This window comes from Sturnira hondurensis, unplaced genomic scaffold, assembly GCF_014824575.4.
Source record: "Sturnira hondurensis isolate 20B ecotype Veracruz unplaced genomic scaffold, ASM1482457v3 Scaffold0020884, whole genome shotgun sequence".
NCBI lineage: Eukaryota > Metazoa > Chordata > Mammalia > Chiroptera > Phyllostomidae > Sturnira > Sturnira hondurensis.
Window position 1 is genome coordinate 2,153,730 of NW_028093515.1, and position 22,256 is coordinate 2,175,985.

At 54.4% G+C, this 22,256-nt stretch overlaps 1 protein-coding gene across 2 annotated transcripts in view; it reads right to left on the reverse strand.

The window, feature by feature from the left end:
- The window catches only part of PEPD (peptidase D), a 114,224-nt gene extending 106,374 nt beyond the window's left edge, over nucleotides 1–7,850 (reverse strand). Inside the window, exon 1 of one of the 2 annotated variants that reach the window (XM_037030712.1) lies at nucleotides 7,669–7,850. In XM_037030712.1, coding sequence (XP_036886607.1) covers nucleotides 7,669–7,685 — 17 coding nt within the window. In that variant the 5' untranslated portion in view covers nucleotides 7,686–7,850. The remainder of the gene's footprint in view (nucleotides 1–7,668) is intronic. The other variant, XM_037030711.1, reaches the window with a different exon arrangement.
- Between the last annotated feature and the right edge of the window lie 14,406 nt (nucleotides 7,851–22,256).

A 22,256-nucleotide genomic window follows, 5' to 3' on the forward strand; every position in this document is an offset into this window, starting at 1 on the left:
AGATGGGGTCTGCTCTGCTCACTCTTGGGCCCAGTATCTGGCACCCTGCTTGGCATACAGCAAGTGCTCAATAAATATTTGCTGCGTGAACAACTATTGCAACGTGAAGCCACATATACAGCTGTGCAGACCAGAAGTTGTCATGTGAGCCTCAGCAGAGCAGGAAGCAGAACCCTCAGGCCCCAGCCAAGCAGGACAGGTGGCAGGGGTCATGCACAGCCTACACGTGCTAACAGGACTGGAGCCTCCCTCCCGTCCTTCCCCTCCCCCGCATGGGCCCTCACTCACCCTCCCAGGAGGGTGGACACGTGGGCCAGGGTTCCCTCTAAGTCAGGCCTTTTCCCGTCAGGCTCAGCCACCAGGATGAAAGGGCAGAGACGACAGCTCCCAAACAGGCCTGCATCCAAGCTGGCCACGTGGTCAGGAACGGAAAGTGCAGCGGCCAGCACCCCTGCAGAGCCACCCTTTCCCCTCACTCAGCAAAGCCCGTGGAGTGGGCGGGGACAGGGAAGAACCTCGTCTTTACAGACCCCCCACAGCAGAGAGGGAACGACACCAAGGCACAGCTACAGGCGGCCTGGCCAAAGGCGCCAGGTCCAAAAGGCCTCAACAGCACAACTGGCTGAAAATGCACGGCCTCAGCGTGCGGATCCCAGCGCCACCCACCTCATCCCCCTCCATTCCTGGCCTCTGGCACAGTCTTCCTCCTCAAACACACCAGGTGCCCACTCCACCCCACCGGTGGGGCCAGCCAGCACCCCACCACCTGGAGGGCTCTCAGAACGGCTGGGCTTCCTCTCTGAAAGGCCTAAATCCCTCAGGACACCCAGACTGTGGCCTTCTGGCCTGACGGCCAAACAGCCCAGGCCAAGACAGAAAATTTGATAAGGCACCTCTCTGTGAGCATCAGCTACTAGCACAAGGACTATCTACCGTAAATAGTGCCTGATGCGGTGCGGCTCAGGGAAGGGTAGCTCAGCCCAAGCCACCGGGCAGGCTGCTGAGCTGCATTCATTCATTCCTGCAGGCACCCCCCAGAATCAAGGTTCACAGAGACATGCCCTTTGATTTCTCGTGGCACAAGCCAACCCCCTCAGAGAGAATGTTGGGCCCAGAGCCAAGGCAGGTGACTTCTCTCTGCAAGTTCAGCAGAAGCAGCATTAATAAACTATCTCCAACTGGTTGCTGCTAGAACTTTTAGCTGGCACCAGAATTTAAAAGGCGAAAGCCAGGTCAATCCCAAATCCGAGCACAGGGCTCGGTCTCTTGCAGGCAGCTGAGGGTGCAGGCCACACGCAGGGAAGGCAGCAGGGGCTGGCAGACCACGGCTCCCGGGCATCACACAGTCCCCAAGAATAAGCTCTGGCCCCCACAGGCCAGCCAGCCCAGGAAGCTGCCAGTGACCAGGAGCTTCCTGTAACCCATTCCCATGCCCCCAAATTGTCCTCTTCCCCCAAACAGGTACTCAGCCACCTCCTCCTCTGCCTTCCATGGCTACCTGCCAGTGGGGTTCTCACCCAAGGCCCAGGGTCCCCTGGGGGTTCACGCATGGAATTTAGGGACTCCATCTACTTGGAAGGGAAAAAAAACTATGTTTATGTCCTCTGACCCCTCATTCAAATTTCCTTCAATTATTAATGCAAACGACTAACTACAATAGTATCAGCAGTGTTGTGACCGTCACAAACAAAAATCACAAGTGTTTTAGCCCTGACTGGTGTGGCTCAGTGGGTTGGGCATCAGACTGCAAACTGAACAGTTGCCTGTTTGATTCCCAGTCAGGGCACATGCCTGGGTTTTGGGCCAGGTCCCTAAAGTATATTTTATGGACTACGCTATTACAGTTGTCCCAACTTTTCCCCTTGTTGCCTTCCGGCAATGCTCCCCACCCCTCGCCTTTAGTTCATGTCCACAAGTTGTGCATGGAAGTTCTTTGGCTTCTCCATTGCCTACACTGTTCTTAACCCCCTCCTGTCTATCCTGTACCTGTCCCAGTGTGCTTCTAAATCCCCGTGCTTTCCCCTCCATTCTCCCTCTCCCCCCTCCCACCTGGTAACCCTCCACATGATCTCCATATCTATGATCCTAGTTCTGTTCTGGTTGTTTGCTTAGTTTGGTTTTTGTTTTTTAGATTCAGTTGTTGATGGTTGTGGAGTTCATAGACACTTTAATGTGCATAGTCTTGATCTTGATCTTTTTCCTAAATAAGCTTGGTGATGATGAACTACTTTAGCCTTACCTTGTCTGGGATGCATTTGATCTTCCCTTTTCTTCTAAATGATAGCTTTGCTGGATAGAGTCATCTGGGATGTAGGACCTCGCTCTTCATCACTTGGTATAGATCTTGTCATTCCCTGCTTGCCTGCAAAGTTTCTTTTGAGAAATCCGCTGATGGTCTTATGGGAACTCCTTTGTAAGTAACTCTGCCTTTCTCTTGCTGTTTTAAGATTCTCTCTTTACCTTTAACCTTTTGTATTTTAATTATTATGTGTCTTGGTGTGGACCTCTTTGGGTCCAACTTGTTTGGGACTCTGTGCTTCCTTGACTCGTATGTCTATTTCCTTTGCCAAATTAGGGAAGTTTTCTTTCATTATTTTTTCAAGTAAGTTTTCAGTTCCTTGCTCTTCCTCTTCTCCTTCTGGTTTCTCTATGATTCAGATGTTGGCCCTTTTGGAGATGTTCCAGATTCTTCTTAAACTTATATTTTTTTAAAAAAAATTCTTGTATTTTTCTCTTGTTCTGGTTGAATGTTTATTTCTTCCTTATATTCCAACTCATTAATTTGAATCCCAGCTTCCTTCCCTTCACTGCTGGTTTCCTACGGATTTTTATTGCCCTGAGTGGAGCCTTCGTGTCTTCCCTTACGCTTTTGCTGTAGTGAACGAGACTTTTGGGCATTCCGACCCCCACTGTTTTGAACTCTGTGTGTGATGAGAGGTTGGCTATCTCTGCATCACTTAGTTTTTTTCCTAGGGTTCGGTTCTATTCTTTCATCTGGGCCATATTTCTTTGCTGATTTTAGCAGCCCCCTGTGTCTGTGTACTAGGGAGGGCCACTTTGATTCCGTTTTAGGTACCTGTTAAGTTATATGGCGCAGAGCCTTGGGTATTTGCCAGGCTGGGGTAACTGTGGTTCCTTGTGTCAGGGAGGGACCAAAGAGGGGACAATGCATGCCCCTGCTGGCTGACTTCTGGGGGCTGGCCTGGCCCTCGCCCCATTTCCAGTCATTTCACCCACTTCCCATATGCGACTGGCATCCCTTCAGCTGCTGTACTGATGGTTCCCAGGCTGGGTGGGTTTGCGGATGGACCTGCAGTTTCTCCCACCACCCCAACCCCCACTGGGTTTCGAACCAGAAGTTATGGGGCTTTATTTTTCCTGGTGCTGAAGCCCTGGGCTACTAGGTCTGGCCTAGGACGGCTTGCTCACTCACCAGGTGTCCCCTTGACTTTTATCCACCACACATGAATGTGGGGCTGCTTGTCCGCCATCCTCCACTGCCTCACCGCCCCTCCATCTCTGCCCGGCTCTCACACAGCCACACCGAGTCCTCCCCGCCACGACTCCCTGTCCGGGTGAATATAGCTGCTTTAAATCCTTGGTTGTTCGACTTCTGTACAGTTCTGGTTGTTTTTCTGGGTGATTTTTTCTGGCGTTCTGGCTATTTTTAGTTTTTAAGTTAGTTGTGTTCCTTCTTATGGCTGTGAAATGAGGCTAGGCATGTCTACTTACGTCTCCACCTTGATTGAAAGCCCCACATAAATAAAATCTTTTTTAAAATTTTTATTTATTTATCTTTAGAGGGGAAGGGAAGGAGAGAAGGAGAGAAATATCAATGTATGGTTGCCTCTCGTGAGTCCCCTGCTGGGAACTGGCCTGCAACCCAGGCATGTGCCCTGACTGGGAATCGAACCGCGATCGTGTGGTTCGCAGGCCTGAGTTCAGCCCACTGAGCTACACCAGCCAGGGCACATAAATAAAATCTTAAAAATCACAGGTATTTTCATATCACATCATCAATGTCACAATATCTCCAAATATCATTTTTGCTCTCACTATATCAAAGTTAAGGTGGTTATTAGACCTGCGGCTTTTATTATGTAATGTGATAATAGAAAGTATATCTTACGATACCACAAATGTATTGTTTAACACTTTGATAATTGCATTTCAATATAACTGGTTTTCCCTGCAACCCTCTGCATTTCATTTCATGCATTTTAAAAACATCATGCTGAGAAGGGTACAAAGGTCTCACCGATGCTCATGCAATCTATCACACAGGTTAGGGCAGGATTCCTATCCTAGAAGGTGAGGCCACTTTCGGGTGGGGCCATGCTGGCGAGGACCAGTCCACTTCCTCGCCCTCAGCCTCCAGCTCAGGCCTGGCACCAAGCCCACTGGCTTTCAGCAAGGCCAGCCCACTCAACCCAGTTGGATGGGGCCTCTCTGCGACTGGTCACCAGCTCCCAGCCTGTCTCCTGCTCTCCAGAGGAGGGTTGGAGGGTCTAGGCACGACCAGAGATGAGAGAGCACTCTGGGGAATCTGGACCAGGCCGGGACTCCTCCCACAAACCCACCCCTACCCCAGGCCCCAAGGTCAACCTGATGCCTCTTTCTTGAGGAGCACAACGCTCTTATCAGGGTAGGGATGAGCTTTGATCCACAACTTGACTCCCCCAGGTACTTCCTCTCCAGAAGAATGCTGACCCCAGTGTGACCTATGACCCAACAGGTCAGCTCATCTGCCACTTTTCTCTGGGCAAGGGCTCTCTGGGCAGCAGCTTCCTAGGAGCCACTCACCTAAGGAATTAAAGATATTTCTTCATCCTACTCAAAAGTCTGTCCCTGTCCCACCCATAACTCCTTTCTCCGATTTCTGAGAGCTTTCTGGAAAGCGGGAGGGCATGTTGGGCTAGTTTAGAGTAAATCCCCATTTTCTTCATTCAGCACCATGTCATTCAGCGTCAATCACAGGATGGCCACAAACTGAACCCTGGGCTCCAAGGATGCCAGCAGAGGCATGAAGGGCAGCAAGCCCTCACCCAGCCGCAAGAAGTAGGCATGCAGTCGTGAGAACGCATCCAGCCAGCAGGCAAAACTCGGACTCTCCGGGGCTCTGAGCAGGTAGTCTTTACTGGGGGTTGGGAGAGGGGGCGGGGGTGTCATGAAAGGCTTCCAGGACAGAAACCATCTGAGCTGGTCCTGCACGTATGTGAACAATTATGTCAGAGAACAAGGACACTCCGGGGCTAGCGGGTTGAGTGGGCCAAGTGAAGAGGAGAAAGGAAAGCTCTGTGTGAAGGAGATGCAGGAAGGTGTGGCTGCTGTGTAGAAGGTTCAACTCTGTCCATGGAAAGCTCAAAACACGGCTCGAGGAGAAGGCAGGGCTTCCTCCCACCAAGTGCCACAGGATGGGCCTCAAGCAGGCCTCTGGGGCCTGTGGCACTCTCTGTCTCAGCCTGGAAGTCCCTGCCTGGACAGAGCAGGGTCAACCCTGACACACTCCTCAGAGGATATTTCAAGTCTCTAATTGAATCTCAGATGCTAGCTCAGGGCTCCCAAAATCACAAACAGCATACCCCAGTCAGCTGGGACTCTCACGGCCTCCCCTGGCCCAGGCTTTGGTAAGACTCTATACGCCACTAAATCTGACTTTCAGGGAGCCCGTGACCATGACTTCATGGTGTGGTGCCTCATTATGCCTGACTAACTGATCTCTCCTATATGTGCCGCTGGGCATCCAGCTTTGCTGGAAACACACAACTTCCTTCCCTTAAGGAAGATGGCGGGGCTTGACCTCAGGCTCCAGGTCCAGCAGGGCAGCCCCATATACCAGCTTGGAATGGCTCTTGCCAAGGAGGCCCTGTCAAGCTCTGGAAGCTCCCTGCACCTGTCAAGTTCAGGCCTCTCTCCAAAAGCACACCTCTCCTAGAGCTGTCACTCCGTTTTACTCTTTCACCCCCTACCCCTGGCCCATACCATCCCAGAGCCCAGAGAATCAGCTTTGCTCTAAGTTCCCTCTTTCCAGCCATGGCTGGTATGACTCAGTGTATTGAGTGCCGGTCTGCAAACCCAAGGGTCGCCGGTTCAATTCCCGGTCGGCCAGCCTGGCTCCTCTGTACCTTTGGGAGAACAGCAAGCCTCAGACCAGCATGCACCCCTGAAGCCAAATGCAGCCTCTAGAAGTCCCTGTGACCACCTGGCCAGCCCAGATATCAGGGTAACAGATCCATACCCAGGCACTGGCCTCCACCTACTGCCCACTCTGCTCTGTAAGACAGGGTCACAGGCTGGGTTCAAGGATCTGACCTGGGTTTCCTTGATAGCCTAAGACTTTGCACACACAGTTCTCTGCCTGAGGGGTGAAGCCTACCCACTCTCCCCTGAACTTAGAACCCACACCCCTCCATGGCACATACCAAGACTAGAGGCAGGATGACAGAGTCCCATGTGCCCATCTGCCCCAGTGGCCTGTGAACAAACACCTAAGGGTAGGTTCAGGACTGTTTCTGCAATACAGCAGATGCCACTGTATGTTTGATCTCTATGTCCTAAGCCCTTCCAACCTCGAAGACCAATAGAGGATGCCACTTTCTATTTCCATTCTCCCTACCTCCCAAAAAGAAAGACACATTCGGCCTACCAGTTCCCCCATTCTGACCTCAGCTCCCAACCATGCGTCTGGAGTTCTCCGTCTCCCAGCACTGGCCCTCCTTGCCCCAGCACCACCAGGCCCGCAGGTTGCCCCCCGCCCCCCACATTCCCCCTCCCCCTGAACTCACACACAGCCCCAAGCAGTGATCATCTGAAAAGCAGATCTGAGCAGATTAAAACCCTGGACGGGCTCCAGGCCCTCAGGACAAAGTCTGAAGAAGCCATCTAGGGCACCACACCCTCCAGCATGGAGACACACACCCCTCTCTCTAGTCTCCAGAACAAGCTAACATTTGCTCAAATGTTCCCTCATCTGAGACAGTATCTCTAATGCTTCATTGACACTATCTGCCCATACTTTCCCCTACTAGGACCACTCACTCATTCATTCATGCAGCAGAATTTATGAAACACCTGCTGTGTGCAAAAAAAAAAAACTGTACTGGTGCGGCCCAGGAGTGAACCAGAGAATTGTCCTGACCTTACATTCTAAACGGGAAGACAAGAAGCTTTACTTTATATACTTTATCAAGTGCTGAGAAGGGCTGCGAAAGGTAGACTAGGTGCTTGAGTAAGGCTTCTCTTTAGAGGGGCATCTGGGCCCTGAGGGAAGTGGGGAAGTGCTCCGCTGGGGAGGAGATCCCAAGCCCATCTGAAATACTGCCTCTTCCCTGGAGCGCCTAAGGCCCCCGCGCCCTGGCAACGTGCTGAGTTCCCACCTGAGGGTCCTGGCCGTAAACACGCGGGTCAACCCGAGCGCCCCACCTCGGCCGTACAATGGGGGTGATGGAGGCTATGCCCCTCCTCCCAGGGCCAATGGGGAGCAGGAAAGGGAGCAGCGGGCACAGTCGGCCCGTGGTTCAGAGGGCACACCTAGCTTCCAGGAGCTGCGCGCGCCGTGCACAGCCGCCCAGAGCGCCTAACCAGGGCTCTCGCCCACTGTCCAGATAGGAGGCCCAGGCCCCCTCTCTGCACCGCCAGGCAAAGTCCAGGGACTGGAGCCGCACTCACCCAGTGGTAGTAGCCATGTTCAACCGGCTCCGGTGTCACGTGAAGTGCTGCGTCAGCTGAATCACCGCAGCCGCCGCCACCACCACCACCACTAGTGGGGCTTCGAGGGGCGGGGCCTGGGCGGGGTTGGGGGCGGGAGTCCTTGACCCGCCCCCTCTAGCGCCAGGCCCCTTGGAACCCAGAGAGGTGGAGCCCTGGACGGGGCAAGGTCTAACTACCCAATGACTTCCTGCTACAGATGAGGGGCGGGGCCGGGGGGCGGGGCGGAGCTCTGTCTACAACAGGAAGGCGTGTCCTGAGAGGGTGGTTGCTTGCTTTAACGCCCCCGACCTGGCGTCTCACTCCGCCCCGGAAAGGACACGATGGTACTGGGGGCCTCTGACCCAAGGTAGTGGTGGGGCAGAGGTGACAGCTATTGCTTAAGGAGGGAAATGGCTTGAGCAGAAACCAGGACAATTGGAGTAACGCAAAAGTTTAGCAACCGGGAGAGAGGGCGTGGGAGTGAGAGGTGTGGCCTTAGAGGTAACCTGAGGCTGGTAGGACCTTTCCAAGCTCCCTCAGCTGCAGCATGGAAAAGGACCTGAAGGCAAGGCGGCCAGTGAGGATCTCTGGGGAGAAGTAGGCGCGTAGAGAGCACAGTTCAGGAGGGAGTGCCTGCCAGAGGGCATCCCCCTCGGCACTGCTGGGCACTGGTGTTAGGTGCACAGTCTCCCAGAGAGTTGGGTGGAGGGGTCATGGGAGGGGTCATGAAGTAGATGTTCTAGGAGAGCAACCTGGGCTACTGGTGCCTGAGAATAATAGTAATACTACCATCTACTGTGTCCCAATGCTTTGCAAATGTTAGCTCTTGGAATCCTCACAACAGCCCTGTGAGGTAGGCTCTGTCCTGAATGCCGTTTTGCTGAGGCCCAGAGAGGTGGATAAGTAGCCTGAGCTCACACAGGGGTAGAGTTCATGCAGTCAGTCAAACCCCTGAGTCATGACTCACACTGGTTCTGTGAAGGAGGGGGGGCCAGTCCTGAGGGGTAGGTACTGCTGGGGTCCTGCCACAGGATGGTATGCAAATATGTGTGGACAGGAGGTGGGTCCTAGTGCATACCCCTGGGGCTCCTGACCCTGGCCCTCAGCTGTTTCAAAGCCGAAAGTAAGTTCTGGTTGAAGGGCTTGTTTCTTTATCAAGATGAGAATGCAGGGGCTGTGAGATGGAGAAGCAGCTGCTGTTGGTCTCCCGAAGCTGAAGAGAGAGTGGGCCCCTTAAAGGGGGGGATCGAACCAGCCTATAAGCAGAGTGGGTGCCACTGCGTGGCCGCTTCAACTCCCAGCACCATCCCTGGTCTCCTCATCTCTCAGGTGGGAGCTAATGGAACCCACCTCAGGGGACTGCTGGAGAGTTTCCTGGGCAAACCTCCAAGCACCCTTAGCCCATGGCAGAGCCAAAGAGGATGAAGCTGTGAGGGGAAGGCAACGTGTTCAGACAGACACAGATACCACACATAGCAATACTCAGGGGTCTCTGTTCTCCAGGCAGGACCCCAGGGAGGGTCCACAGGCCCTCTGGCCAGTGTCTATAGAGGAAAGCAGAGGCACAAGGCCCTACACCCCACTACCGACCCTGGGTCCCCAAGAACATGAGCCCCACCCCATTAAGCAGTTGCTTTTCCTCCATCTAAAGAGACGCGATTCCCTAATAAGGGACACTTTTAAAAAATAACCGAGAATGAGGAGAATGCACTTTTCATGCTCCTTTATGGAAGGAAAACCTGTTCCTGAGCTAATCACAGTTGCTCTACCAATTTTTAGTATAAGATAGATCAACATTAAGCTAACTATCAGTTCTGAGTATTTATGAATGTGAACAAGAATGATTCAAAATCCACAAAGTGATACGGGGAGAGCACCTAGGGAGTGGAGCGCTCTCGTTTGTGAGCAGTAACAGGAGGCCCCTGCCCGTGACTCCTGCCCAGCCAGGCCTGTCTGGGCCTTGGGCCTGTCTCACCACTGTTACATGAGCCTGGAACAGAGGGCCGATCCCACCCTGCACCCCTCCCCATCAGAACTCTGGCAGGGGCCCAGGACAAGTGGCCCTGGGAGCAGGAGAAGATTGCATAGTTACTCATTCAGGGCAGGCCCTGGACTCTGCTGGGAGCCAGCAGGCAATTGGGGAAAGATTGATTCTGGAGAGGTGGGGTGGGAGTGTATGAATCAGCAGGAGAGAGGCAGGCAACACACTCAGGCCTCGTGCAGGATGCCTCTGAGGTCACAGGCCCTTGGCTGAAACAGTCTCCCCTCTAGTGACCTCCAGGTGGCTCGGATGTGTCTGTGCTCCGTGGACCCTGTGGTCAGAGCATTGTAACCCTCCAGAAGTGCCCCTGCCCCAGCCAGAGACCCAGTAGGAATGTGGCTCCCATTGTCCCTGTGACACTGCGTCCTGCCAGGTTTCCCTGCTCTGTCTATCCCCTTGATCTAGACCCATGCTCTTACAGCTCCCCGGACGTGGCTGACAGCTGGCTGCCTGGAGAGAGCAGGCCCAGAGGTGGCAACCAGCCAGACTCGGACTCATGAGCCACCCCCTGGGGCCTTTCAGGGGTGTCCCTGGGAGAGCCATGACAGGGGCTCCAACAACCTTCTTCGCTGCACACCAAGTATGCTGGTCTGGTGGGACCACCCTGGAGGTGGCCTGGATGCTGGCTCTGCCCAGCTACTGAGAAATTGCTCATGAAGCCACCCTGTGACCGACCAAGCAGTGAGGAGTCAGGGCCGAGACCCTGCCCTGGAAATCTGGGGACAGAATAGGAAGAGGAGCCCCCATCGGGGAGGGTAGACATGCTGCTACTTCCTATTGTGACGAGTGGGGAGTTACTGAGAGATTCTGAGCAGGAGAGTCCAGGCCCATGTCCCGGGAGAGCACCCGGGAGAGGTTCAGAGGAGAGATCTGGAAAGATCCAGAGAGACTCCCCACGCAGGCTGCATCCTCAGGTGGTGAAAACCCAGTGGGGATAGCATTTGGGGGTTTGATGGCTTGTTTACTTTTTCTGAGAACAGAAGGCTGGGCTCAGAAAACCAACACCTAACAGACTGAACAGAAAGATGGGGGGGGGGTGTGGGGGTGTGGGGTGTGAGATGGGGGTGGGGTGGTGTATTTCAGCCCGACCTCTTTCCAAGCGGGGAAGGAAGGAGAGTGAGAGAAACGAAATGCCTGGCAGGCTACCTCAGCCTTAGCTACATCAACAGTGGCTGCCCCAGCTCTCTCTCCCTCCCGAGGCCGCGTGGCCTGCTCTCTCCCCCGAAGGAGCACAGCACAGCTGTCGCCACCTCCTCAGATCCCGGAGGAGCCCCGCATCACGTCATTCTCCTCCTGCCCGTCCTCTCCTGGCCCAGGCGCCAGTCTCCATCTTCCTACAGGAAAGAGGCAGCGGCAGCTGAAGGTCCCTCCCCAGGAAGCCCCCATCACTGCCTTAGATGGAGTGGTCCCTGCTGAGTGCTTTGCCAGGGTCTGGGAGGCAATTCAAGATGAGAAATGGAACGTTGGCTTCGGGAAGGCAAATCATCCTAACGGCACCTTAAAAACATCGGCAGGAACAAGTTCTTCGTGTGTGTGTGTGTGTGTGTGTGTGTGTGTGAAAATGAGGAATATATTGTTTTCCACTGTTTGTAAGACTGTTTTCTCATCTTGAAATCACAAGCTGTTTCCTTCCAGAGAGACTTATAAATACATCCAATTATTGATATTCAATACAGGAAATAAAGTTCTGAAATGGCTTTCTCCCGCGCGCGCGCGCACACGCACACACACGGAGGGGGCTGGCCAGGTTGGGTAGGTGATAATTACTTTCTCTTCCTACCAGTGCCGGCCTGTCGGTGCAGAGCGGCCCCTCTCTCCCCTAACTTCCGTCGCTTTCACCTTTACTACATTTCCCATGTTGTGCAGGGCTATTCGTTGGTGTACCTTTATCACCACCTTTCAAGATCTTGATTTTAAAAAAAAAACGAATGAGATTCCTAATATTAAATGTGTGAGTGCAAAGGCCCAGGGCAGGGAAACTCAGTTCTGCCGCTCATGTCCTGGAACTTCCCCTGGGGGATGGGCTCCCCCCTCAGCTCCAAGTGACTGGGCGTCTCTGATGTTCCAGCTCACACTCGAAACTACCCCTCTAGCCAGTTCGAGTCAGGCTGGCATTTCAAGGAGGATGCTGTCAGCCCTTCATGCAATTGCCCACAGACTGTGTTGAGGAGATTAGATGGCATGTTCTGTGAGACACTCAGCACAGCCCCTGCCTCGTGATGACCGTCATCCTTACCTCCAGGGTCCTGAGGAGCAGGGCAGCAGAAGAGGACCAACACCCTTATCCCCAAGGGGTGGAGGTGATCGAGATGCCTCATGAGGTCATTCTCAGCCCTGCCCACCTACAGAGTAACTTCAAAACAGAGGGGTGGGTCCCTGGCCCCAAGCCAAAGTGCCCAGCGCTCCCTCTCTTCAAGAAGACTGGCCAGGGCTCCGGGCTGCCCGATGCTTCTAGCCAGCCCTGGGATCCCTGCATGAGGGCTGACTTTCCAGGCAGAATAAAAGCTGCTAAAGAGACAGGAGAGTAAGTTGGGAAGGCTGCCAAGAGGGCGTCCCTGCCTGCACCCAGGGCTTCTGGCTCTGCTGTGGGTGTGAAATTCCGTGGAGGGAGGAGGGTGCAAGGAGGTTTGCGAGAGGGGTTAGGGACATAGAACAGATCACAAAATTGACTTCAAATCCTCGTCCTTGCCCCGTCCATGTCTTCACTTTGTGATGCTTCGACTCCTCCCATTCAGAAGTGGAGCCTTGTCTCCAGCCCTTGAATCTGGGTGGCCACGCGACTTACTTGGGGTAGGTAGGGGACATTGGCCAAAACAGAAGTCCTGGAAGGTGTTCATCCCCTCAGGCTGGTCCTCTGGCAACTCTTCGGAGCCTGGCCCATGTGAAGATACCCTCGCTGACCTGCCAGGGTGTGAGACACCTGTTCAGCAGCTTGTCAACCAACAGACCCACTGGCAAGACTGACCTAGAATATCAGCTTCCAGCCAACCTGGGTTCAACAGAGACCAGTTGAGCTGGGCCTCAGAATCCTGAGGTATATCAGTGGTTGTTATGCCAGGTTATTGAAGGTTCTGCCATGGAGAGGGAGGGGATGCTCCTCCCCCGAGAGGAGGCGGGGGGCCAGACACCATCAGGGCTGCGAAGGGGTTCAGAACAGGCCTCCCCAACCTGTGCCACTTCAATAAATGAGTTATTTCGAGCTGAAAGAAATGGAGACCCTGCAGGCTCACAGGAAACTTACCTCTCCCTTAAAGAATTTAATTAGGGACCTTGCCCATAAAAAGAGTTATTACCAGAGATAACTTTTTATGACCTATCTATAGGGAAAGACAAGTTCCTAATTACTGCACATCTGCTCCTCTTTCTTATTGCTCTGCCTGCGGATGACCTTCCTTCCTGCTCAGGCCCCAACGTGCCTTGCCCCATCTTAGCTACGAATGCCACATGCGTGTCGTTTTCTGTCTCTGAACCTCTCGCGGATGTCAGGTTTTGGCGAGTATGTATACAATTCAATGTGATCATTTTCTCTTGTTAATCTGCGTCATTTTAGTTACTAGACCAGCTGAAAGAACCTAGGGGAGTCATTTCTTCCTCCCCCACTGCTGTTTCCGGGGAGATGCAGGCTGCCAGCAGCACTGCTGTGGGGCCCCGGGGAGAAGGTGTGACCTTCACCTCACCCCTGCCCGGAGCGCAGCCTGACCGCAGCTCGGAGGAGGCTTAGGGACCTCGATTCGGCCTGAGCGCCTCCTCCTGCCTTGGTGCCCCTGAGAGGCAGCCCCAGCACCCACGCGGTGCTGCCCTGCTGCTGGAGGCAGGAGAGCAGCGGTGCTGAGACGTGGGTTCCAGGGGCCTTCCTGGGCAGCAAACCCGCAGCACGGGGAGTGGGAGGACTCTCCGAGCTTCTGTGAGAATCCCCGGGGAATATCTGGAGGAGACTTTCAAGGCCTCCGTCATACAGATGGGACTGGGACCAATGAAATCCAAACGGTCATGCGGATGGAGCCTTGTGTGCACAAAAGCTGGTGAGTCTGACCTGGAGGCTCAGCCTGCGCTGACGCACTCCAAAGCCAGGCTGGCCTGGGGTGCGAGCACAGGTTTGTGCTGGGTGGCCTGGACAGGCCACCAGGAGGTGGCAGCCTGTAGGGAGTTCACTCCCAGGCCAGCCTTGCTGGGAACAGACCCAACCTGAGCCTAGGTCAAGAGCAGAGCACTGATGCTTCCGAAGCAAAGCTCCTCCTCAAGTTGCTGCAGAGACACCCGCCCAAGTTCAAGGCTAGGGCTGTCCAAGCTGAGCCTCTGCCTCTCTTCCAAGTGCTGGCCACTACATTCGAAGCATCCTTTTAAAAGATGGATGGATACCCAGAAGTTGTCGCTGCTGTGCTCAGTCCAGATAGCAGCGCCATCTCCGAATCAGACCCCAGGTTCACTGACAGCATGCTGAGCCGGTAGGGGTCTCACTCCCTTCCTTGTCCTCTCTGGGCATTCAGTGCAAACAGTCTTTGTGAAAAAAAAGCATAATTTTATTTCTAGATCTTAGAGATTGATGTTTAGGGCTCGAAGGAGAATCTACTGAACATCACCTCACAGTGGAAATGCCAGAGGCAGGAGCATCTGCATACGGACCCTCCAAAGAGGCAGCTCATCTCAGTTCCCAGACCACAGATTCGCCCTCAGGAGGCCTGCGCCCAGCACTAGGCCTGTCCCAGCTTCCTCCTGGTGACACTGGCAGCTGACAGGGGCCGCCCAGAGCCCCAGCACCCTAGCTGGTTAAGGGTGGGCAGAGGGCCTTTTTTCACTTGGATTTGGGAGAAGAGACCTAAAACCTCCAGCAGCACCACCTCTGCTTGAGAGAGGAGGCCACAACGGGCCTGAGAAGGGCTTGCAAAATCTGTGTGGACGTCCCCTGAGTTCCAGGCTGCAGAATCGGCTGCTCAGAAAACCCTTTTTACCTTTGGACCTGGCACCAGGGGTGTACTCTGTTCCTCTGTCACCAGGGGACACTTGCCATGTGCAAACTAAGGGTCCTTTCTAAGAGGGTTCAGGGCCCCAAGACAAAGCCCTCCCAGCTGAGGAACACGCTCCTGCTCTTTGGTGTGGTTTGCAGGGTAGGGATGGGCCCATGCAGCCCACTCCTCAGAGATCCTAATTTGGTGGGCGGAGGTGTGGCTCAGACACACATACTCCAGCTGCCTGTGGTATGTGGCCACGTTCCGGGTTCATTGTGTGGGCAGCCACCCACGCAGCTCGGCCTCCCTCACGCCTGCAGTGTACTCACGCTACTAGGCCAGGCCCTGCCAACCGCCTGTCCAGGGGTGAAACATGGACTCTGGGCCTCAGTTCTGAGTGCAATCAACACTTCCTCACACACACACACGTGTCTCCCCCCTTCTCCTGAGTGACAGCCCGCCCTTCATGCTCAAGCCCCCGCAAACCCCACTTCACTGAGTGGCCAACTCCTTCTGCCCTCCTCGCAGCCCAGTCAGCAGAGCTCCCGGGCCTTGTGGGGCGCCGCACGGCACCCACGGAGCTGCAGCCCCTGCCGGCCGGAGAGCCTGTAGGCCCATCACTCCTACCTTGAGACTGACATTGAGTGAAAGCTTGCGGAGACCAAGTGTTACAGAGCTGTGGGGAAATAAAGGGGAACATTTACACTGGGGAGTACTTTGGAAATATCTGTAAAACCACAAAATGTAAAACTAAGTCTTCTGACCAGCAATTGCAATTCTTATCACCTACACTGAAGACACTCAGCCTTGTGAGCGTAAGGAGCAGCTTTCTTAGCGATGGTGAGAGCTGGAAACCACCGGACACTCATTGATAAGTGAGCTCTCAGCTGCTCACGTGCTGTGGGGCCAGTTAAAAGGAATGTCCCTGATCTACACACAGTGACACAGGAACACCTCGACAGCACAGTTTTCCCGATGCATATGACTGACAAAGTTTATTGTCAAGAACTTCAGTAGGTTTTTTAAAAGACTGTCTTAGGCCCTGGCTGGTGTAGCTCAGTGGATTGAGTGTGGGCTGCAAACCAAAGAGTCTCCGGTTTGATTCCCAGTCAGGGCACATGCCTGGGTTGCAGGCCAGGTGCTCCCGTTGGGGGCAACCACACATTGCTGTCTCTCTCCCTCTCTTTCTCTCTCCCTTTCCCTCTTTCTAAAAATAAATAAATAAAATCTTTTTTTTTTAAAAAAGACTGTTTTGGTTTAAGAATACTGAAAGATGAGAATTCACCATAAGACATGCACAAACAAGGATAGTGAAAATACGAAATACTATCTAAATTAAAAGGCCGTACTTTGAATTGTTAGCTATACTCTTGGTGTCTTGCAAGAAGCAGCTGCACCCTTAGCCCTCACGAAACTCACCCCACAGCTCATGAAGACTGCAGAGCCTCGCTCGCTGCTAACTCGATGGTATCGCTCCCAGTTACCGACGCTGAGGGGTTTTTTGTAATCAAGCGTGCATGAGTACAGAAAGCACAAAATCCTATTCACAGGGATTATTTGTTTCTTTAAAGCGTATCTCAAACATCTTTTAAAGTGTGAGCCTCAAATGTGCTCAACAGCACTTTGTTGAGTGGGAAGTCGAAGGACAGTGCCTCCTGTGCCGTATCGTCAGTGTTTACAACCCGCAAAACAATAGACAGTTCTGTGAATTCTCTGTGGACTTGTGTTTGTGTTCTAAAGGTGCTTCAAAGGTCTGGAAGAAAATAAACCAGCGCTGTCTTCAGGGGTTGGGGAGGGCAGTGTGAGAAAACCTGAGGGGTACACCTTTATTTCACAGTCGAATTTTTCTGAAAAAAAAAATGGGAGTATAATCATGCATATGTGTAATTAAAAATAAATAAGCCTGCTTTACAGAAGAAATCCTCAGTGTCAGGGAGCCCATCACCCGTGGGGCTCCTCTTGCACGTGGGGAGCCTGCCGTGGTGCAGCCCCAGAGTGTGCTGGAGCTGGCCCTGCACCCTCTCCGCCTCGTCCCGCTGCTGTGCTCACCCAGCTCCTGGAAACAGAGGGGAGGCTGGCTGGTTTGTGTGTTGTAGGAAAAGGCCTGGTTATTATTTACAAGGATCACAGACGGAACAAACGCTCCAGGGCAGCGCCGCCGAGAGGACAGTTGGGGAGTCGGGGGTTTGGTGGAGGGAGGACCCTAGTTCACAGGAATCCAGAGCCTCTGTGCCCAGGCCCACCTCCCACCCCTGCTCCCACGCCCCACTCCCCAGTTCCTGACTCCTGCCCTCCAAATTCCACCTGCTTTTTCTACTTACCCCATCTCCCAACCTCCCAGACCCAGAGACCTACAACTCCAGGTCTGCCAACATGCGTTCTTGACCCTGACCCCTAACCCCCACCTTCATACACACCAACTACCCAATTTACAGTCCCCACAACCCCTGTTCTCCCCCTACCCCCGTACCCTGACCTTGACCCCCACCTCCCAACTCCAAGGCCTGCTAGCCCCTCCCAGAGAACCGGTCCTCCCTCATTTCTACAGCCCTGGAGAGAAATGGAAGCAAATCCTTCGGTGGAGTGGTTGCCAGTGAGAGAGAAATGGTGATTTAGGCTTTTATTCATCAAGGAAGGGAACATCCCCCCTCCCCTTCCCCTCCGCAGGATTTGCAAGAAGGCACTCAGCCTCCTCCTCACTCTGAAGTTCCAGTCTCCTCTGTGGTTTCCATGGATTCAGAGATTGCTCCCAGCACCTGAGCCCCAGTGATGGGGAGGGAAGTGCCGGGAGTGGCTTAGTCAGCCGTGGGGGGGGGCGGGGGGGGGGCTGGGAGGGCAGCTGCTCCCTAGGGCCCTGCCCTGGCCCGCCTGCTTGCTGCCCCTCCTCCTGGAGGCCCCAGAGCTCCCAGGGGGCTTTGCGGGGGCTTGCTGGGGGCTTGCTAGGGGCCCGACATCCTCTTTCTGGGTCTCATCTTCTTTTGGATGGCCCAGGGGCCTCCAGAAACCATGCTCTACCCTGAAAGACCTCAGAGGAGGTTGGGAGACTGACACCTCTGGTGAGAAAACGCCAACGGCGGCCACAGCACGGAGGAACCTGCCCCGGACCCTTGCTGAGAAGAGCAGCATAGTTTAGAACAGGGGCCAGGGCACTGCTGGGCCAGCCTCTGTTCTGCTGGACGTCAGGGGCCCGGCCAGGAGCTCACTTGGTCCCCTGTTTCCAGGGTTCTAGTGCTGGTTGCAGACTCTGGGCTACTGCCGAGAAGGTGAGAAAGGGTGTGGTGGGGAGTCACTGACCAGCATCCACTTGGGGGTGTCCATCCAGCTCTGTTTAGCCCCTTCTCGAACAGATGCAGGGCATTCCCCACCTATCCCGGTGGCTGCCCTGAGCCCCCCAACCCTTTTACTCTTGAGGGCTATTGGGGGTGCAGGCCCCAAGCAGGCCAGTCCCAGTGCCCTGCCCTGAGTCCAGCTCAGCCGGGAAAGATTCACAGTGGCTGCAGGAGAGCTGCTTTCAGAGACGAGCAAGCGGCCAGTGGGGCCTCCCGGCCAGGCTGCCCTCCCGGGTTTCTCCCCAGCACAGTCTCAGCAGGTTCTGAGAGCTGCTTCCTGCCCCTCTAGTGAGGTCCCTTCTCAGTGTTCATTTGCTCAAGTCCGTTTTTGTTGTTTGTGACCAAGAGCCCAGCCTTGACACACTGTCTCCAGTGGGCTTGAGGTCTCACCTCAATCTCAGCGGCTGCTCCTACGTGAGGTGCAGTGGCCCTCTGCTCTGCTCCCTAAGGAATGTCCTGGGGAGCCACTGAAAGCTACTCCTTCCAGATCCCTGAGAAGGAAGACAGGACCCAGTTCCCTTTGGGTCCCTATCCCTCGACTCTGCCCCTTAGGTGGCCTCCAGGCCCTGCCCCCTCGTCTTCTTTGTCGTTCACCACTCACGCCAAATCCTGTCTCACTCTTCACACTCAGCCTGATGGCTCACGAAACCTGGAAAGGAAGCCATTCTTTGCGACCTTAAAGCAGGGCCCAGCTACGTCGGACCCAGCTACCCTACCCCTGGGTGTGCAACCACCAGGAATGGGACCACCTGTCCGGCAGCAGACACAGGCAAGGCTGCTCAGAGCCGCACTGTTTAGAAAAGCCCCGAACTGGGGAGACTGGGTCAATAAAGTGGTGCTCTCACACAATGGCATCTGCACCGGCAGGAGGACGGCCTCGGGAGCCTGACGCTGAGTGAGAACGGCCAGAGACAGGAGAGCACCCGCGTTTGATTGTCCGGCTGCTGTTGCAGGACAGCGGCAGAGCCGAGGAATCTGAAGGGGTTCGGAACAGGCCTCCCTAAGACGTGCCACTTTGGCGTGTGATTCTTTTGAGCTGAAGGCCATCGAAGCCCTGCAGGCTTACCTCTCCCTTGACGAATCTAAATTGGGTGCCTTGCCCATAGTAAGAGTTATCACCCAAAATGCCTTTTCATGGCCTGTTGTCGGTGTGGCAGAGCAAACTTCCAACGAGTGACCTCTCTCCCCTCTGGAGCCCCAGGGTGCCTGACCTCATCCTTCGCTCAGAAAGCCACATGCACCTCTGCTCCGACTCTCTCGTGTATGGGGTTCCTGTGAATCCATATGTAAGTGGATTTTGTTATTTTCTCTTGGCAATCTGTCTCATAACACTTTAATTGTTAACCAGAAAGAAGAACCTAGAAGGGTAAACCTTTTTCTCCTTTCCCACAAGTTGCAACAGACACCATAGGGCCTGCAAACTTGAAATATTTATTACTCAGTCTCTCTCAGAACAAATTTGCCAGTGCCTGACCTATTGGGACGTAGGGATGGAAACGGGCAGAAATGGAAGCAAGACTTCTCGGTGTATATACTCTTCTACCATTTGGGTTCTTGAACTTATAAATGAACGTATTGGTGGTTTATTTTTAAAAATCAATTTTAAAACCTTTAAAAGAACATTGAAAAAACTCATCTAAACTGTTGAGTGTCAGACTAATGGCCTCCAGTGGCTGGTAGCGCCTGGAAGGGGAGCAAGGAGAGATCTGGGGGCCGGTGACGTGGGGTCAACTCATCCGGCTGATCCACGGGTGCACTGCGTTTGTGGAAGCGTGTGCAGCTGCCCACGTTGGACGTGAGCAGTTTTTGGTCGATGTGTGTGGTAAACTTGAATGAAGGGTTGCTGTAATGAATGGGGCTGCCCTCAGGAGAGGGATGGGGGAGTAAAGGAAACATTCATATTCCCTCTTATTAAAGACAGGAAAAGAAATCTGAACTGTCAGCCTTCCAGTTTAGAGCCAGCTGAACATTGGCATCCTGTTGGGGAGTGACCTTTTACTTGGGTTGCCTGGGGCTCCAAGCAGGGGGCAAGCCTCAGCCTGGGGGCTGGGGGTGGGGCCTGGAGAAGGACAGCCAGCCGCACTCGCCTGCTCTAGGTCCCTTGTCCCTCCAGACCCACTGGGCGCCTTTCAGCCTCGTCCTGCTTGACCTCTCAGCATCTTAGGAGGTTGTGGACCAGTCCCTCCTTGTTGAAACTCTCTTGCTTTGCCTCGCACCTGCCCTCCCCGTCCTGGTGTTCCTCCTAACTCTCTGGTCCGTCCTCCAGCAGCTGACAGTCAGTCGGTCCTCAAATAATGGGCCCCCCAGGGCTCTGTCTCAGAGCCCACACCCTCCAACTGCAGCAGCAGCTTCGGCCCTGGGTCAGGTTCTGCCCTGGGCTCCATTTCTGTATCACCTCTCAGGGACCACCAGGCAGGACGAACACCCTGAAGCAGTCACTACTTGCCCACTCCACCCCACCATTGTTATTCCCTGTCTCTGGACACTGTCTCTGACCAAACGCAGGCTCCTCTGAGCCCTCTTCTCAGCCGGCCTCCACCCTGACCTGTAAGGACCACAGACTCTGAGCACAGACAATTTCATCCACCCCTCCCCACCCACACCTGGAGACTTGTACAAATTCTAGCACAGCTCCTGATAGCTCAAGGCTACATCCAGCCCCCCTTGGGTTATTGCCTGGGAAAGCTCAAGGTTGCCCCCCAAATCACTGTTTGTTCAGTAAATGCCTGAAGCTGGGTTGCCTGTCTTCCTGGCTCTGGGGGAGGGCAGGAGGCTGCTTCCATAGGCCCAGTTAGCCAGCCCAGAGGCCCCACCACGCTGACCACCCCCACTCTTACAGCTTGTCTTCCCCGACTCCCCTCCAGCCCCACTCTCGTTCCTCCCTGCTCCCCCACGGGCACTTTAGGAGGTCCAGTCTCCTCACGGGGGAGTTGAGCTCCGCTTCACCCCACACCACTGCTGGGGGGGTGGGGTTACAAATAAGATCAGTCTTGACCGCCTTTAACTGGTGTCTGGCCTTCCCTCTCTCTCGCCTCCTTGAGTATTTCTGTTTGAGTGAAAGGCAGTCAGGATGTGAATGGCTCCTTCCCCGCTCTCCAGCGAGGGGCACTGCATTTGGCCCCTTCCCGCAGGAGGCGGTGAGCCAGGTCTGGCCAGACCCTGCCCCTAGGAGGGTCCCAGGTGGACTGATTCCCTGGGGTTGTTGTCACCGACTGCCACACTCCCAGCGGCTTAAGGTGATAGAAATTCGTTCTTGTAGGTTGTGGAGGCCAGAAATCCCAAATCAAACTGTGTGCAAGGTTGGTTCCTCCTGGGGCTCTGAGGGAAAAATGCCCCATGCCCTTCTCATAGCTGCTGGGGGCTGCTGGGAGTCCCCGGTGTCCCCGGGTTTGCAGTGGCAGAAATCCATTCCCCGCCTCCGTCTTCGGGCAGCTTTCTGCCCTGTGCCCTGCACGCTGTACCCTTTCCTTTCCAGTCCCTTAGAAGGATCCTCATCATTGGATTTTGGGTTTGACCCAGGATGGTCTCATCTTGAGATCCTTAACTTATTAACAGTGCCAAAAGCTCTTATTCCAAATCCTGTCACATTCTGAGGCTCCAGGTGGACATTTTGGGGGGACCACCATTCTTAGGGCTCAACACACCCCTCTTTCTGGCACTCATGCTGGCATTGCCAGGATGCTAAGACAGATCCCCGGGGACAGCTGGGCGGGGCGGTTCCCAGAGTGTGGAAGGACCTGGCATGGGGAGCCTGTGACCCTGCACTCTGGCAGACGCCCCTCCTGGCCTCTGTCGTCTCCTTCCCAGGGATGAGCACTTGTTTCAGAGCCCGGTGACCTGGGTTCAAGGCCTAGCTCTGCCCCTTGATTGCTGAGTGCTCTCTGGTGAGTAGGTCCCCTCTTAGGGCAGAGATGAGCCCCCACCCTCCCCACCGGCTCCTGCAGCCCCAGTCCTGGGCTGTGAGTGTGAGCTGCCTCTCCTCCTGTTTGCATCTCAGGACCCTGGTGTCTGGTGCCTATCCCAGCACAGAACAATGCTGAGTTAAGGCTGGGTGTCCTGGGATGGGAGGTGTCTCCACTGGGCTCGGGATGGATTTGGGAAGTCCCTGAACTTCACCCAGATGGTCATGTCCTCTCCATTGGCTGTGTGCAATCGCTTCTTCCCCCATCAGTCGAGTTCCCTGCAAACAGTGAAGGGTGGCGTATGGTGACCAAGCACAGAGAAAGACGCAGTAAGTGAGCCACCGTGGGG